This window comes from Magnolia sinica, chromosome 3 (assembly GCF_029962835.1).
Source record: "Magnolia sinica isolate HGM2019 chromosome 3, MsV1, whole genome shotgun sequence".
Taxonomy (NCBI): Eukaryota; Viridiplantae; Streptophyta; class Magnoliopsida; order Magnoliales; family Magnoliaceae; genus Magnolia; species Magnolia sinica.
The window spans coordinates 114,348,371-114,368,086 of record NC_080575.1 but is presented as its reverse complement, the minus strand read 5'-3'; the positions used below and the strand labels follow the sequence as shown (position 1 = coordinate 114,368,086).

At 41.1% G+C, this 19,716-nt stretch overlaps 1 protein-coding gene across 1 annotated transcript; it reads left to right on the top strand.

Moving 5' to 3' along the window:
* The first annotated feature begins 11,492 nt into the window (after positions 1–11,492).
* On the top strand, positions 11,493–19,177 carry LOC131240823 (high mobility group B protein 14). The gene is made up of 5 exons (XM_058239309.1): positions 11,493–11,775; positions 17,558–17,615; positions 17,712–17,756; positions 18,251–18,331; positions 18,913–19,177. Exons 1-5 carry the CDS (start codon positions 11,636–11,638, stop codon positions 18,958–18,960), a joined length of 372 nt encoding a protein of 123 aa, XP_058095292.1. The 5' UTR covers positions 11,493–11,635; the 3' UTR covers positions 18,961–19,177.
* The last annotated feature ends 539 nt before the right edge of the window (positions 19,178–19,716 follow it).

The following is a 19,716-nucleotide window of genomic DNA, read 5'->3' as shown; positions in this document are numbered from 1 at the left end:
GATCGTCAAGCGCGGAACGTAAAATAATCCCACGTGTCATCCAGTAATACGTGTAAAGGATTCGGTAGGTCAGGCAGGTTTTTTATCAGTGCATGTGTCCTCTGTGAAAACCACGTTTTTAAAATAGGCAGCTGGTCGTCATTTTTCTAACCATCGATTGTTAAAACACGTGTGGCCCACCTGATAAATGGACTGATCGGATTGTTTGGGCAGGGTAGGGACCACTCGATAAACGTCCTAGATCGCGCGCACATGTGCCACTGTCTCAACCTTGCGTCCTGTATTTAGCTATCGTGGGTTTCAACATTGATGTCACAAGTGGTGCCTGTGGTGCAAAGGTATTTGTTTAAAAATAATAATAAATAGTAAATAAAACTCATGACGCGCCGATTATCTACTTTTTCTGGACAGTTGCATCCGTGCCGCATTATTTCGGAGAGATCACTTTAGGGCATGAGCAAAAGAATGAGGCAGATCAAGGTAGACCCACCACAGAAAACATTAGTGATTAAACACCTATCATTAAAAGCTTCTTTAAGCTGATATTTATTTTTTCTCCTACCCCATGTCCGTGTTAACTTATAAACAGGTTGGATCTCAAATAAACATCATGGTGGGCATTAGAAAAGTTTCGACAGTGGGCATCACTGTCCCACTATTTCTGTGGTGGGTCCACTTGAACTTTGAATCTGCTCCGTTCTTTGGCTCATGCCGTAAAAAGATATTTCTGTGGTGGGTCCACTTGAACTTCGAAACTCAACGAGTATGACATCTGATGGATAATCTATCCAATGAAATCCTTAGTCCGTACATTAAAATCAAGATGGCCGATGGTAAATGTAACATCAAGCTACTAGGACTGCCCACTCATGTAAATTCTACATACTCAGTCCATTGCACAGCTTTATTAAACGGACGGTCTAGATCTGCAATGACACAGGCCCTGGGAGACTTCATGCACAGAATCTCCTCTCACATGCAGCAATGCTGGACCATTTAACTGAGGAAGGAAATACATATGGATGCACATTGTGTTTCAGTTCGTAAAATGGGACCCCACGGATCAGTGATCCAGACCCTTGGCTGTGGCGACCCACCATGGATGCCGCATGCCACTGTCACTGAGCCATGGTCTGAAAAGCTGATTGGTTGGACAATCGTAACCTCGTGTTCGTGGATACCTGTTTGCTGAAAGAGGACATTTTTCATTTTATCCGTCTAATAAATGTCCACCATGCCTGACAGTTAAGCAAATAGGTGCAATTTTTGGTGCATGATTCATCTAAACTTAGGCCCCATAGATTCACCAGTATAAAATTGGACGCGATTTTCAGGTGACCTACCTACATGGAGCCCCGTAGATGGAAGCTACATGTGGGCCACTAAGATGTCTAGGAGAAATCTACTCCATCTATTAATTTCTCCATATCATTTTAGGACATCATCTAAAAAATGACACGGATTTAAAACTTAAGTGAGACACATGATGTGAAACAACGGGGATGTAAGCCTCATAGCTGAATCCTTCCTGAAATCCACTGTAATGTTTACAAATCGTTCATAAGGTGATTTCAATGGAAATGATTTGAAAACGGAAACTTCATTTTAATCTAAAAATTCTTTAGATCACTTTAGGACTTGATTGAAAAAATGAGACAAAAACCCCACAGTTGAAACCTTCTTAAGGACTATTGAGATGTTTACACTAGGGGCGTACATCGGTTCGAACTGAGTTGAGCTGGCCTCAACTCAGCTCGACTCAGCTCGGCTCGGTTAGGTCAGCAGGGCCCAGTTTGAGCCAAGATCAAGCAGAGTTTGCCATTACAGCATTTTCACAGACACATACTGCACCTTCAAAATCTAACTGTATTTGATATAGCACTAATGGTTCTACATATTTTTTTATCACACACCTTTTAAGCAACATAAAAATCAAGAAAAAAAAAGGTATTGGTTTCACATACGTACCTTCCTTGCCACCAGCCACACTTGGTGAGCAACACTAATATCAACACCCAGATTCATGGCTTAACTGGTAGACTGAGTGGAGATACCTCGTTTCAACACTTGAGGTCTTGGTATCGATCTCTAGTGGGGGTGGCTAAAGCTACCGAGTAACCGAGTCACCGAACTGGTTCGATTCGAGCTGGGGCCAACTCGAACTCGGCTCGAACTCATTTTAGAGCTCAAAAAATCAGCTCGACTCGGCTCAAACTCAGCTTCAAACTGAGTCGAATCGAGCTTTTTCGAGTCGATTCGAGTGAGCTAACTGAGCTAGCTCGGTTCATGTACACCTTTAGTTTACACACTGTCCAAACTGTTTTTAAAGTTCATTCCTACAGTCATCTCCCAATTATTTTAGGGTGTAATTTAAAAAATGAAGTAAATTAAAAACTCAAATAAACCACACAACATGAAACTATGGGTATGGAAACTCACCATTAAAACTTTCTTGGACCTACAATGATATTTATTCGCTATCCAAACTATTAATAAAGTTATTCCCATAGAGATGAATTGAAAACACAATATAACCCTAATATATGACCTTACAATCCCACCAAGGTTTTAATGGTTGGTCTTCCATACTTATTGGTTTGTGTTAAGTTCCGAATTGAGCTGGTGAAACTGATGGGCGAAGCAGATGTCATGTAAGCATCATGGTGGGGCCCACATGGCTACGTCGTTGGGGGCAAAGGCCATTTTCTTTGTTTACATGGACTTGCATGCCACGCGTCATCTCTAAATTTTTATTTTTTTATTTTTTTATTTTTTAACACCCGCACTCACACACCACACACACTCACCATAATGGGCACTCCAACCCTTGATGTACGTTGAAACTCTTGCAAGTCTACCTGTAAGGCCGTGAAATTTTCAAATTTAATAATAATAATATATATATATATATATATTTACACTTATTATACACACACACACATATATAATCTTATCTTATAATAAAACATATTATATATGGAATTTTAAATTATTTGATCATTTAGAATTTGACCACCTAGGATCTTAATCAAAGGTGGGCCCCACCGTGTAATAAAACTAGATGAATAACAATTTGAGCTAGGCAGGATCCAACTTGAACCGATGGATCCGACCCGAATTGAAGGCCAGGATCGGGTCAAATCAAGTAGGCCCACTCAGATTCGACTGTACAATGAGTCGAGTTTGGGTCAGTGGCCAATCCGGACCGATCCGATCCGGTCGGGTCCTATATAACCTATTTTAACTTTTTTTTAAAAAATTACTTTTTTACTACCCTCTACCCGAACGAAAGCCCTAAGTCTTTAACCCATCTTCTCTATCTGATTGAGCGGTGCCACACCCATCTCGATCTGGCCACTCAGCAGCCCAGCAACCCATCTTCACCGTTCATCCTCCTTCATTCGTCAGGTAGTTTCCATTTTTTAAATGTATTTTCGAGCGATGGCCCGCTCTAGTTCGCTGGTGGTTCGGCTATGGCTCGCTGTTAGTTCGGACCTGGCTTACTGGTGGTCCGGCCTTGGCTCGCTGTTGGTCTGGCCCTGGCTCGCTGTTGGTTCGGCCCTGGCTCGCTGATGGTCTGGACTTAGAAAAGTTACCCTTAAATTTATTTTTTTCTTTTTTTACAAATTTTAATTTAAAAAATATATATTTTTTAAATAAAAGTAAAACAAAAGACTTGATTCAAATCGTACCCAACCCGATCCGACTCGGTTTCCCTAACTGAGTTGGACTCGGTTCGGGTCAGGCCAGCATTGCATCGGATTTGATTGAGTCAGATGACTCGGACTTGGTCTTGGATCGAATCAAGTTCGGGTCAGTTCCTTGAAAATTTCGAACCGAGTCGAGTTGGACCCATTCTGGTCCGACTTGACTCCATGCCCACCTCTAATAACAATATTGTTGATATAATTGATAGGACCTCTGGATTCAAACCAACCTAATTACCTTGTGGATTATACATTATTAGACTCATTTAAGTAACTTAACGTGTCTCATGATTCATTGTAATTAAAATAAATTATTTGTAAGACCCGTATCCTATCTCATACTGTTCCGTAGGCTTCAACAGTCCTCCTGGTCGAATTTTGGCGACCTGTGATGCATAGACAGCAGTTACGCGTGATCCTGAGTCATGTCCCGTATATCAGAGTCGACTCGACTCGAGACTTGTACCATTGCGACCACACCATCGCCGCGGTTCTAATGCCGCGACTCGTGGACTGATCCGATACCCTGGTAGGGAAATGTGGACCCGCGTTCAGTTCGAGGAAAAACACCGCGCATTGCAAATTCCAAGGGAATCTCTACATCATGTCCCATCAATCAATCAATCAATCAATCAATTAATCAATCACCTCATTTCAAGTACACCCACCCATGCTTTCTTTCTCCACAAGTCAAGTAACCACTAAGTCAACTCTCAAATCAAGTACACCATCACCTCACCCATCACTCACCTCACATCCATCACTCTCTCTCCTTACAACCCTCTCTCTCTCTCTCATTTCTCATCACATTTCCTAAGCAAGCAAGAGCATCACACGTCCAAGCTCTTCCATGAGAGAAAAGTGCATGTGTGTGGCCCACTTTTCATCCCAAAAATCCATCATCCTAGCCTTTCATTTCTCATCCTCTCCATCAAAGTGAAGCATAAGGAGACCGACGTTCTAACGGATCGAGAAGATCGAATGGTCGGTGCTTATTAGGCTAGATTTTTCATGTTTTAATGATGAGCCAAGTGAGGCCTGTCGATTGATGGTATGGATCTCACTTTGGACCCTAGATGTGGCCGATGGCCCATCTTGATTCTCGTGATCATTCCATGATGGAACCATTCTCCATGGACCCCATCATGATGTTTATTTTCCTTGCATAAATAAGGTCATATAAACCTTGCATTTCGGTGGAGAAAGGATCTCCACCGTTGATTTTGATCGGTGGGCCCACATGTAATGAGACTCACTTGATGTATGTTATAGATCATGAAAGGCAGGGCCCATAGTGCCGGGGTCTCTCCATCACTCTGTTTTCCTTGCTCTCTTTCTCTCTTTCTCTTTTTCATTTTTTTAATTTTATTGTGTGTGATAATGTGGCCGTGTGGCCCACCCAGATGGACCCCACCAGGAAGCATGTATTTCATCCAAGTCATCTGTAGGTGGGGCCCACTTTTATATGTTGTATGTACACCATCCTGCCATAAAGTAGCTCACCTGAGGAGGGCCTACCTTAAATATGTGTATGCATAGACCGTCCAGCGTCCCTGGACGCTGGACGTTGATGGGAAATAGAAATACTAGCTTAATTTCAACGAGCTTTTGAGGTGGGCTGTTCATGCAGGGCCCACCTTAATGTATAAATTCAATCCAAGCCGTCCATCCCTTTTTTTACCTTATTTTAGGCGTTGAGCCTAAATTTAAAGCCAATTTGATTATCTGGCGGGCCATAGCATAGAAAACTGCAATTTTTACCGTTGAAAAATCACCTGATGTTTCTACACACTAAAACACATTGAATATTGGGCTTGATGGGTTTTTCTTGAGCTATAAGAGCCATTGGCTGGGTTAGATCTACCTGTTATGGGCCCCACCTATGAAAATTGCTGTGAAATCTCATTTTTCAAAGAAAACCAAAAAAATATAAAAATAAGCAGCACCTCTGCTGCTGATGTCAGGGATGCAGCAGCGTCCTCTGCACTGGGATGGTCCCTGGCCGACCGTGGGTCTCTAAGTGTGGACCCCACTGTGATGTATGTTGACATCAGTACCGGCCATTTTGTAGGCCCCCCTCAGGGCAGTGGGCCACCCCAAGAATCAACTATATACACAGCTCAAGTGACCGACATGATAGGAAACAGCGGTGATTGAACGTCTGCTATTGAAACCCTCTTGGGTGTCACAGAAGTTTTGGATGACTATGAAATTTGTTTTACCTTTTTCATCCAGGTCCGTGTGATCTTATCAACGGTTGGATGACATATAAATGTTATGGTGGGCCCCACTTGGAACCCACCTCGGTGGAAGCAGGTTGGCTTGCGTACAGCAGCTATATAACTGCTGTATTGACGTCAGTAAGCCTACGGGGCTGCTGCATGCATGACGGTCCACACCAACCAGCCCACTGGACGTGGACCCACCATATGTATGTGCAGTATATGCAGGCTGTACATCCATGGGGCCGTGATACCCATCAGACGTGTCTCGTCCAGACCATCCAAATCATGTGGGGGCCGTCTTGGTATATGTGTTGTTATCACACTGTCCTACCACGTGGATATGGGGCCCACATAATGTAAGTGTTTTATCACCACTGTCCAGATAGGCTGGACAGTGGGACCCACATGATGTGTACATGAAATGCATACCATTCATCCCTTTTCCAGCCCACTGTGGCTGTATGTAAGACCCACCATATGCATGTATTTTATCCAGGTTATCTAGCTGTTGGACGCCTAACCTGAATTAGCAGTAGGTGGGCTGACCGTCCAGCAGACAGTCCACCTTGTTGTAGGTGTTGTATATTCATGTTGTCTATCTACTATGGGGCCCATTGATGATGTGTGGGGTTTCCACACCCTCCTTCAAATCCTCCCAGGCCCACATTAGGATGAGGGCCCAGTTTTCCCTTGGAACGGACCCGAATTTCAGGTGGACGTCCCCAACAACAGTTGGGTTGGGGCATCCCACCATGGGGCTGCATTATTAGGTTCACCATGCTATATATGTTAGATACAAGCTGTCCGTTCTTTTTCGGGAGTGTGCGGGCTATCACATGAGGCCCACCTTGATGTATTTGTAGCTCGTGCGTCGAGGGCCACCTTGATGTATTTGGAGCCCATGGGTTTAGACCCATTGTGATGTATTAGGGCCCATGGATTAAGGCTCATTATGATGTATTTGGAACCCATGGGTTAGGGCCCATTGTGATGTATTAGGGCCCATGGGTTAGGGCCCATTGAGATGTATTCAAGGCCCGTTATTGAGGCCCTCTTGATGTGTATGAGGCCTGTTATTGAGGCCCACCTTGATGTGTATGAGGCCCGTTATTGAGACCCCCTTGATGTGTACGAGGCCCGTTATTGAGGCCCATCATGATGTGTATGAGGCTTGTTATTGAGGCCCACCTTGATGTGTATAAGGCCCGTTATTGAGACCCCCTTGATGTGTATGAGGCCCGTTATTGAGGCCCACCGTGATGTGTATGAGGCTTGTTATTGAGGCCCACCTTGATGTGTATGAGGCCCGTTATTGAGACCCCCTTGATGTGTATGAGGCCTGTTATTGAGGCCCATCGTGATGTGTATGAGGCCCGTTGTTGAGGCCCACCTTGACATATATGAGGACTAGATGATGAAGCCCATTTGATGTATTTGAGGCCCATGGGTCGAGGCCCAATGGGATGTATACAAGGTTTATTGCATTGTGTGATTCTACTATGGGTTATGTAATGACATTTATGGTGGGCTATGCCTTGGGAGCAATGTTGGTTTGATGTTCACATTGTAAGAATAATGTTGGTTAAATGTCTACATTATAACTCTCCCTATGGCCCATTGATAGGCCCATACTTGTTGTGTGTAAGCCATCAAGGCCCATCTTCGTTGTGAGGATAGTTCATCACCATATAAAATGCTTAGTACAACTCCACGATTCATGCTGATACGCATCATATGTATGCCTGATATGAGGAATGTCTGATTATAGCATATGCTATTGGGCAGGCTATGTACGGGACTCCTTATGAGACGGAGTGCCCCACATTATCATGCAGTACGTGCAGGATTGCCGTATAATTAGACTGTGACTCATGCATCTTACATACATGTGACGTGATCATTGTATGCCCTAGTGACATCAGGGCCTTGACCTCCACAGGCACATCGTGGATGGCTAGATAGGATATCAGAAATATTTGGTTCTAGCACTGTGGGCACTTAGAATGTCCTTGAGTGAAAATCTCAAAATCCTCCAAGGCTAGGAGATGCTCCAACGTCTAGACCGAGTGAAATATGAGCGCCGGTGCCTATACCATGAGGTCGTGTCTCCCACTGTGTCGTGGTCGGTTGGAAGGAGGTGTGGCCTTATCCGCCCGGGTGAGGGGGCTATAAGCTAGGCTGAGTATGACCAGCTCATAAATGGGTCCGCTATCGATGAGCCGGGCCCGATATTGGCAGGCGGATCGTGAGGTCTCTTCCACTTGCTTGGCTGTGCAGCTAGGGTGGAGGCAGTAAGAGTGGAGTGTAATAGACCCCGGTGATTTTTTCAGAGAGTAACCATACTGATATGTGGACTTATTGAGTAGGAATTGCATATCCATTCATTCATTCATTCACTATCCACTCAGGCTGGTGGTGCGTAACTATTTATTACGTGTACCTTCGCATGGCCAGGATTTCGGTTGGGCGCGCGACTAACCTGAGATAAGGAGTTTACCACATTGAGTCGGACTATCCAAATTTAGGTATAAGACTGGTTTAGATAGAAGTCCCCTATGGTAGACCTCGTAGCCTGTGATTCTACGTACTATCATCCCGACTTCACATTCCAGTATGGTCATTTCATTTCGCACCGCATATTATATTGCATTTGCAGTACTTAGCATTTTGGGTTACTATATTTTTGCACTTATATGACCTAAATAAGGTTGATGGTATTTGTGGCTTGTCAGGATTTGCATATTGCATTGCATCCACAGCATCTGTTATTGTCTTATTATGTTTTGCATCGCATAGCCTTGGTACGACTGATAACACTTATGGACTTACTAGTATATTTTCGTTTACTCTAATATCATATGATTTATGTCTTGTCAGTATTTCCGCTTATTCCGATGATGTATGATTTATGGGCTTTATGGTATACTTGACACTTATCTTGTGCACACACTTTCACCACCCTCCAAGCTTTTGTAAACTTATGCACGATAGATGCGTGCAGGTGGCGTTAGGTTGCAGCAGCGTTGGGCTTGGAGCGTGCAGCTGTTCTCTGGAGCTTTGATTTCGATATATATGTATTTCCCTTTCAACATTGTATTCAATTGATTATATTAGTGGATATGTGATGACGATGTTCCCTTTGTGAATTGGGTATACTTGTGATTATGCTCCATGACAAAAAAAAAATCATTCTGAATCCTCCTTGTAGGATCTCAGGATCGGAATCTGGTGTGTGCTGCGCTAAAAGCCGAGAATGGGGTACTACAGAGGCTGTCGGCACCGGATTCGGTGATCGAAAATTTTGTGAGCCCGATTTTCAAGTTTTGGGCGTGACATTATTTGTGATGGTTTGATTGATTGATGTACTAATTTGAGTATTTTGTTACAATTTTATATGATGTAGTAAATTATATAATAATCTGTGCCAAATTGCATGAAATTATAGTTGTACATTGAATTTATTTATCAAGACAAGTATCCATGATAGTTATGAAAATGATATATTCATACATCATCCATTATTCGTTGCATTTATATAATACATGGTCGATCCTGAGAGCCATTATTGAAAGAAATGTCGATTTTGTTAGAGCATTACCAGATGTGGGATATGCCTAAGCCTATCGAAAGGTGGAAGCCTACCTAAGAGGTGGATGCGAGTTGACGATCTTCAGCCCAAGCAGATGGATGATCATCTCATTTGATGTATTTATACTTCATTGCATCCATATCATTGTTCATATTATGTTTCTATTATGTTTTAATTTTAATAAGTATGAACCATGCTTAGTTTTCTTACTAAGCCTGACCAGCTTACATTTTTATTGATGGAAAAATCGTAAAGATGAGTAATTAATTGATAAGTTGACACATTAAATAAGAAGCTGTGGTTAAACTAGTGTACGACACACGTGATACGTAGTCGTACCTATCAGAAAATGAACTAGCCGCATTTGGACCATTTCTAATTATTTAATTAGAATTTTATTTGTTAGGATGATCTGATTAGTTGTATGATTTTAAACATTTGATTGATTTTATTTAATTAAATTGTTTTATATCTGTAGCCAGTATTCATTTGTAAGTTGTATTGACTGATGAATGATGCTTAGTTTATATTGATTGAATGTTTATGGATGTTGAGAATGAACAAATGTTAATGTTTAATCATTTTGTGTGAATGATTGTGAATAGATGTAGTTTGAATATAAAAATGAATATTACTTTTGTCTCTAAATAATCGTATAATAGAATGAAATTAGTACACTTTGTATACGAGTTACGATTTGAAACTCGTGTCTAATAGTACACACTCTGTACTCAAATTTCAGGGCATGACACTACCATTGAGGCATTAACAAGGGATTGCATATTAGCTAATGAACTTGACAATAGCGAGTCTCCCAACGAAAGTGATGTGACTATGTTCCATGGGTCCCACAATGATGCAGGTAATGCATCCACACCATCCATTCATTTGGAGAGATCATTTTAGGACATGATCTAACTAATGAGGCAAATCCAATGCTCAAGTGTATCCCACCACAAAAAACAGTGGGGATTGAATGCCGACTATTAAAAACTTCTTTAAGCCACGAAAAGGTTTCGATCAAGATGATATTTGTGTTTTAACTTATTCCATGTATGCGTTAACTTATAAACAGGTTGGTGGGCTCTACTCTAGCTTTGGATCTGCCTAATTCTGTCTCATGACTTAAAATGACATCTCCAAATGGATGGACGGTGCGGATACAACACATACATCACTGTGAGACCCACGTAACGTGATGACGTCACTTCGGCAGCGAGACTCGCTGCTGTCTGGTTCAGTAGCTAATCCGCGTCCTTAGCAAGGACCCAAAATTTAATTTCTAATTGCACGCGTTTCATCCGTCACACTCCGCCAGAGTATTCAAAGTTACAATATTTGTGAAGATCCTGCTTTAACAGCTTCGGCTCTTCTCCAGTTGAATGTCTGTTGCCGCGTCTGTTCTTGACCGTCTATTTCCAGGCCGCATATTGGAAGGTCAAGATTATTCCGTTGATGCTGTTTTCGCTGGAAACGGATTGGCTACTCCCCCTGACACCACCCCCGTGGCTGGTGGTCGGTGTCTGTGGGCCCCACCATGATGTATGTGTTTCATCCTTTCCGTTCATCCATTTTTACAGATCATTTTATGGCTTGATCGAAAAAATTCCATCATTAAAATATTCCTAAGGCCCACTGTACTGTTTATTTGACATCCAATAGGTTGATTAGGTCATAGAGGCCCAGATGAAGGGAAAAAACAAAAATCAGCTTGATCCAAAACTTTTATGGCCCCAAAATGTTTTTTAATGGTTGACGATCATTCAACGCTGTTTCCTGTAATGTGGTCCAGTTAAGACTGGGATATATCTCATTTTTGGTCTCATACCGTAAAATTATCTGTTAAAATAGATGGATGGCATGGATGAAACAAATACATCATGGTGGGGCCCACGGAGCACCGACCATCAGCCATTGGCTGGTGTCAGGGGGAGTAGCCAATCCGTTTCCGTTTTCGCGGGGCCAAAAACCTAAACAATGGTCCGGATTGCTGAACGAAGGGCTCCTATTGGCACAGACTGAAAACCCGAGTACACCGTCCACATATATAGAACATCCTACTCCAGGTTGCGGGAAAGCAGAGCCGGAGAGAGACAGAGAAGAGAGTGTGAAAGATGAAGGGGAAGCAAAGCAGCGGTAATAAGAACAAACAGATAGCGAAGGTGCAGTCCAAGCCAAAGAAAAAAGCTGTAAAGAAGAAGATAGACGAACGCAACAAACCTAAGAAACCCCCAACCGCCTTCTTCTACTTCTTGTAAGTCTCCCCATTTCCATTCCTCAATTTCTACAAAAACCCATAAATTCCAAACAATCTTCCGCACCTGATATGACACAAATGGTCGGTGGGATTCTCGTTTTGGGTTTTCCGCCAAACGGGTCGTCTTCTTTTGCAGATTGTAGTTTTGGGTAAGTTTTCCCTCAGAGGATGTCTGAGTCTCTGCCGCTTTGAATTTTATTTTACTTTTTAAATATTTTTTCCTCATTTGGTAGAATCTTTGCCTTCTTTGTTTCGCTGGAGAACATCAGTTTGCTGAAGCCTAGGAATGGTGAATGAATTTGTGTAGAGAATATTGTAACTTTTAAGAAATTGATTGGAGTTCTTTATGGGTGTAGACTGGAATCCTCAACAGTGCTTGTTTTGCGCAGTGTGGAAAACACAGGCGGGGTCTACCATGCTGTGTATGTAAAATCCACTCCATCTATCAGGTTCTGTCCTTGATGTTAGGCCCCGAGGCAAAAAAACAGCTAGAACTACAGCTCAGATGGGCCAAACCACGTGGAACAATGGCAAAGAAATACCAACCATAGGTTTGTGTGAGGGGCCACCATGGCATGCATCTTTCATCAAAACCGTTTGTCAGGTGTGACTCACCAGGATGAAGGGCATACAAAAATAGCCCAGTACAACAGTCAGTCAGGCCTGGTTTTGGGAGCAATTTTATGATGTTCACATTGGTGTGGCCCGTATGAGTTTTTAATTGGGCTTATCTTCTTTTTGTATGGTCCAAAAATGTTCATCACCTGATGAACAGAGTGGATTTTACATATACAACATGGTGGGTGCCGGAGAGCTTGGGTTAAAACAGGCGTTGCAAACGATTGCTGTCCTAGGCCAATGGCTCGGGTAGGTGTGTATGCCATTTGGGCAATATTCAGGATATAAGCACTCTTGCAAGTGCTCATGCGACAATATTTACCAATTTTAAATCTTAAGTATTACGGAGTGTTCAAGATTTTGGAAAACTCAATCGAGTTACTCGACAACTCAAGTAACTCGAGTGTTCAAGTTCTAAAACTTTGGGAAATAGTTATCAGGGTTTGGAGAAGAGCTTGCCAGTCATTGAAGGGGATGTTTGAGGGGAAGTATGGATGCTAAAAGGGAGGTTGGGATGCTGGAGAAGCTTCTAGTAGTATATGATGGCGGGGATAGAAGCTAGGGTGAGACGATATTTTCTGTGTGGGTTTTCCTTTTAGCTAGAGCTATCTAGAGTTCAGGACCAAAATAAAAATAAAAATGTAACACATCTCGAGTAAGTGATTCTAGTGAATAATCTGGGAACAGGAGTTAGTCATTGAGGAAATCTCTATTATTCACTTTCTTGGTGCTTTGCTTACAGGTACTCGATCCATGAGTGGTGTGGCCCTTGATAGAGTGGAATGGTGGAAAAGATTCATGTAGTCCACTGGAAATAGTTAGGATAAGGCTCAGATGATGATGATTATAAAGATATTATTTTCTCTCTTCTCGTAGAAAGGACTGTGCCAATGCTACCCCTTCTACCGTGTATTCTCCCATTTGGAGAGATGGTAAGACAGCCACATTCCGATTTGCAATGGAAGCATCTGCCCTACACCATATGCCTTCTTGGTTGCAGTTTGGTCCCACCCAACGTGTTGAGTGGTTGCTGTTTAACATGTTTCTGAAAGCGATGAATATTCCACAAATATTGGCAAAAAATGTAGTTCATAACCGTACAAGTATAAAAGTAGCTTAATATGCAAATCCTTTTTTTGGATAGTTTATTGCCTTCTTTAACATAGTTTTCCTTTCCATTGTTATTTTTATCGGTAACACAATCACAATCTTTTAACGTTTTCTTGGATTGAAGTTGTTTCAGCTTCCTGTTTAAATTCCCACTGTACACTTTTTGCCACTATGGTGCTGGTTACCATGGGACCTACCAGGGTGTTGGCTTTCTACTGAAATATGGTTTTGGGAAAGATCCCTATTATCTCCAGCATTGATCTTTTCATTTTCCTGAAAGGCGTGCCACTTGTTACAAAGAGACAATTGGTCCTCTCTTCCTACTTTACTTTTATGAAAGGGGCAAGCCATTAATGCCTGCACTTATATCTGACCTGTTGAATTTTGGTCTTATTATCTCCCAGGCTTTAGAGCACAAGGAGTTTTAGTTACATCCAACTTTGTTAAATGCGACCGCATATTCGCATATGCGAATTCCCATATGCATATCGCATATGCCATTACAGTGCATATGCGATCGCATATGCCAAATGTGCGAGGATATGCGATCGCATATCTGCCAACTGTTGGCACATTATTTTGTTTGTTTATTTTTTATTTTTGCAAAAAATCAAACTTTCCTAAGTAGTGTAACTTTGTAACTATAAGTTGTGTAAGTATATTGTTGAATTTAACTTAGTGTTAGTGTAACTAAGTTGTAACTTATTGAAACTAAGTTGTAAATTGTAACTTGTAAGTAGTGTTAGTGTTGTAATGTATAAATAATAAACATTAAGATGTAACTTCACAATTGTATTTGTACAATCAATAGCTTATTGATTGTTTTGTTACTTTAACTATATTGTTGTATGTTGAATTTGATGTACTTCATTCATTTTTCTAACAAGTCACAAACTAACTTTATATATGTAAAATTACTATATTAGTTATCTATTGACTTAAGGAAGCTTCTCCTAAGTTCTTATATTTTTCTACATTTTTTTCAATTTTTCTCCTTATTTTTTTGTTTTGTTTTTTGTTTTTGGTTTTTTGTTTTTTGTTTTTTGTTTTGTTTTTGTTTTGTTTTTTTTGTTTTTTTTGTTTTTTTTTTTTTTTAAAATTATGCGATTGTGCGATCGCATATGCGCACAAGCATATCCGATCGCACAGAACTGCATATGCGCACAAGCATATCCGATCGCACAGAACCGCATATGCGGTTTGACAACATTGGTTACATCAAAACTAGATGATTCCATTAGGCACTGTATATTGCAGTTGTTAATACTGAGGGCCAACGTGCTAAGGTTACAGAAAGATAGAAGTTGATACCACAAGCGGTTCTTTACTTAATTTGGTGGTTTCTTTTTAGGAACTATTGGGGTGAGCGGGTGATTACAGAATGATGGTGAAGAGTCAAGCAGTCAAATGTTTCTTTGTTGCTCATGCATTCATAATAAAAACTTATTGACATAGAAACAGACGTGTGTCGGATGCGGGTGCAAGGATGCTGGAAAAAATGACTCAGATGTCCGTGCAGATATATAACGATAATAAAAATGTAGTACTACGTAAATTTCAATCCACATATGCAGAAGATATAGGAAAGTGTATCTACAAAACCTAAGCATACCCAGAACTATATAACAAGTATATAAGTACTGCTAAAATATGAAATGAAAAAGTTCAATTAAGGTTTTTCGTAACAAAGGTGTTGATGCATGTCTGGCACGGTTGGAATGCCCTAGTTAGATTAGATGCAACACACTTTGGATGCTGAATGTTATGCACCATAAGTTGTCTTTACTGTAGAAGCCAAATGGTTTGCTTGCTTGAAGTATTAGGATGTAGAGTAGATGCTCTAAGCTAATACACCGGCCACTCTCCCTCTCTCCCTCCCTCCCCTCCCTCCACTGCAGGATTTAGCTCCTGTTAACCTCACCTTTGGAGGAAACCCTCTTGTGATTTGTCATGGTCGCTCAAAAATGAGCTTTTATGATGATGGGATCCATGATCCATCACATCTTGGTCCTAAATGTTTTTCATGGCCACAAAGTAGTCTTGAATTGTCATGCTTTCTTGTTTGAGTAATTTAAGTTCTTTTATAGTTGAAAATTGTAAGCTTCGTTGTTGTTGCATTGTTCCAATAACTCCCTTTCCTTTCCATGGAACAGTTTCTGAGATCCTCAGGACTGTTGGGTCAACTCAATCTACTATCGGTCTTAACCATTTCCTTTTCTTTCAGCCAAATCTTGATGTTGTTCATTGTTTTTCTTCTTCTTCTTCTTTTTTCCCTTATGTTGAAGATTTTAATTGAAAGGAAGAAAATAGAGCACAAATTACATGAAATTGACATGATTCCGAGACAGCTCTCTAGAGAGTGTCTTCAAGTTAGCTTCCCTAAACTATGTGAAAAAAATAACTTATAATGACAATAGCTTTTCTTTTTTGTTCCAATCCGCCAGGCTCTGCCAGTCTCTAAGGAGCGTCCTTGAAGCACTTGCCTCTCTAATAGCATTAGTAGAATCATCCACCAGGCACCAACAACACACCTGAATGGAAGATGGAAGCTCCTTACCTCTTTGTGAAAGAGCACATACCTCCAAAGGTGTTAGAGTCTGGAACTCCAATCAGTCAGGAAAAAATGAAAACAACACACGCACGCCTGTTCCATTCCAATGATGTCTCCCAGTCGAGGACTGCAGTTTTTAATTTATATTTATTATTAGTGGTGTTGTTGTTGTTCGGTCAGGTGGACTCCATTTTAATTACTGCTCTATGGTGCCTACTTTGGTGAACACCTTTTTTGCTATTGACTAAATAATTATTTCTGTTTTCTTTCACATTTTCCTTTTGGACTGAAATATGTAACCGTAACTTATTATGGCGGTGTTGGGAAAAAAAGGAGTATCAAGAGGATATATTGACATGTTTAAGGATATGTATGGGAGAGCAGTAACAAATGCGAGAAGCACTAATTGTGTGATGAGTGAGTTTTCAGTTACTGCAGACTTACACCATCGGTTGGCATTGAGCCCATATCTTTTTGCATTGGTTGTGAATGACTTAACAAGGATCACAGGAAGAGGTCCAGTGGTGTATATTGTTTGCAGATGGCATATTTTTCTGATTGATGAGACAAGAGGGGGTAATGCAAAGCTAGAATTATGGAGGACGCTTTACAATCTAATTTCCAACTAAACTAGAGTACATGGAATACAATTTTAATAACAATAGGAGTGTAAGAAGGGAATGATTTGAAGTCTTTTTTTTTTCTTGAAGATTAATTAGTTAAGGTTGTTGACCAAGAAGTATCCCAAAACAACCGTTTTTGGGATCTTGGCTTCATAATTTCTGAGGGGAGAGAGAAGGATGTTGCTCATAGAATTAGAGCTTGGTGGATGAAGTGGAGATGTGGCTCTGAAGTTTCATTTGATCTTCTCATGCCAACGGAACTGGAGGGGAAATTTTACAGGATAGCTATAAGACCAGCCATCTTGTATTGGAGAGAATGTTGGGCAGGCAAGGAACAACATGTTCACAGGATGAGTGTAGCTGGAATGAAAATGTTGAGATGGATGAGTGGCAAGACAACAAAGAACAGAATTAGAAATGACAACATTGAAGGGAACTTAAGAGTAACACAAGTAGGTAATAAGACATGGGAAAGTAGACCTAGATGGTTGGCCATGTGCAATGGAGACCGAGAAGTGCACCGGTTAAAAGTTGCAAAAAGTTGAAGGCTCTAAAAGGGCAAGGGGAAGGTCCAAAAGGATGAGGGTGGAGTTGGTAAGAAAAAAAATGATGACATATGGCTTTACTTAGGATATGGTTAGAGTGGAATGGCAGAACAGGATTCATATAGCTGACCCAATTAGTTGGGAAAAAGGCTTAGATGGTGCCATGATGGTGATGATGATGTGTTCGACAAGAGGTTGATGTACATTTCCCAACAGACGTGTACTAGGGGAAAAAAAAAAAACTCTTTTCTTTCTTTCTTTCTTTTCATTTCTTTTAAACTTGAACCCTTTGTTAGGGCATGTTGAACTGAAACTTTATTCTGATTTTGAAGGGAAGATTTCCGTAAGGTCTACCAAGAGGAGCACCCAGAAGTCAAATCAATGCGCGATGTATGCCTTGAGAACTTCCTTATTTGTTTATAAAACTTAAAGGCTATCTGGTTTGCTTTTCTTATTGATGAAGGCTGTATTGGGTTCGCATTTCAGATCGGCAAGGCATGTGGAGAGAAGTGGAAAACAATGATTTTTGAGGTTTGTTAATTCATTGAAATTTCATACGGCTGTTCATATATTGTCGTAGTTTTGCTTTGTCAGATATCTTTTTATTGGCGTCAGAATTGCTTGAGGGTTTTGTGAATCCCCCTCAGCTGGAAGGCGAAAACTATGTTTCCTAAACTGACCTCCCAGTAGTGTTTATATATGAGATTTTAAATCTAATCAACACCCTGTTGTAAGTAATAAGTTTTTTTCCCCCCTAATTTTCCCCCTTTCTTCCCTTTTTGGATATCTCAATGATAATCTACCTGACCATAGTACCTTTCAAAAAAAAAAAAAAAAACTACTTGACCATAATGCAATGTTTATACAGGAACTATGTAATCCAGCATTTTACTCTGTGATTGGAGAGCATAATAGTTTTGGTTTTTTGGTTGCGCATAACTAGCTGATAAAGAAAAAGGTATTCCCTTTGTTGAGGTAGAACAGATGTGAAGCTGATCAGTCTCCTTTTCTGGCTCATTTACCAGGAAAAGGTTCAGTATTATGATATAGCCACTGAAAAGCGAGCAGAATTTGACAAGGCCATGACGGAATATATCAAGAGAAAGGTAACTCTTTTCAATTGTGTTCTGTTTTCTTTTGGCGTGTAAGCTTCGTTTCTTTTACACGACCTTCACTAAGCCCATGTGCACCTCTCTTTATGTCCACAACTGCCAAACTACTTATCAGGTGGGCTTCACTATATAGAGATGTCCTGGTTCAAAAACAAGGCTGGTCCTCTCATCTTTGGTCCAAGCATGTATTGTTATTTAAAACCATCTATCATTTTCTGTGGGGCCCACCTAATAAGTTGACCAGCTGGGTCATCTAGATACTGAGACCTACTCGAACTCAGCTTGGATGTCCAACATGTGCCAGGTTAGCATCTGTATGATGCAGGGGGCTGGGGGTGAGTTACCATTCACATTGAATGCAGACTGTCGGTGTTTAAATTATCTATTGTTTTTGCTTGCCCTGCCTTTGACCGGTCGGGTTGTCTGGAGGGTGGGTCCCTCTTAAAGCACCGCCCGTCTGGCATGCCGGGGGCTTGTGTTTGTATGAGCATTTCTGTTACTATATACCATAATGACCATCATCAGCTTGGTTTTTACCTTTCGTTTTCCTTTTTTTTTTCTTTGACCTTTTGTAGGAAAGTGGAGAGGACGAGGAGTTGGAGGAATCTGACTACTATGAGTAATTGGAGTTGAAGAAGGATGGTCCATTCAAAATGTAGATGTAGAATGTTGGAGGGAAGATGTAAAATAGCATTTGTAACTTTTTGTTCATTAATGTGAACTTGGTAGGTTTGTTTGTCTCAATTGAAGCCCTTAAGCTACTCGAAAAGTATTTCAAATGTAACCATCTCTGTCTCTATTTAACATATTGCTTGAATTAACAATCCATTATTTGGTGCATTTCTCTTATAGTCATATAGGTGGAGAGTGACTCTGTGACCTCAACATTGTAAGCACGTTCACCCTTACTGTCCACCACGTGTTGGGATGGGTCTAAAAAAGAACAGGTGATCAAACCTACATAAAGAGTGCTGAATGCACTGGTACATGTGCTGTAAAAGGCTAGGTTAACCGATGCTGCTTCCACACCTGGACCTGGTTTGGACTGATTTCTAGGCTGGGCATAGGCCTGATGTTACAACCAAGTAAAGTGGTAGGTCTTACTGAGCAGGTACAATAATTTATTTTGCTGGGTTAAGCCCAAGCCAAGCTCAAGTTTGCAGTCAAGGCCACCGCCTGGGCCTGAGCCTGAGCCTATTTTTAGCCTGAATAGAAATCCTTGGCTGGAGTCCTGCTCATTTACTGGTTTTGATTTGCAACTGACATATGATCCAACAATGGCATGGGCCAGGGTTGATAGATGGTCCAACTTCCGGCTGACACAGACATGCCCATTGCTAGTCTGTTGACTCATTTCACCTGTTCCACTTGAGGGCTAA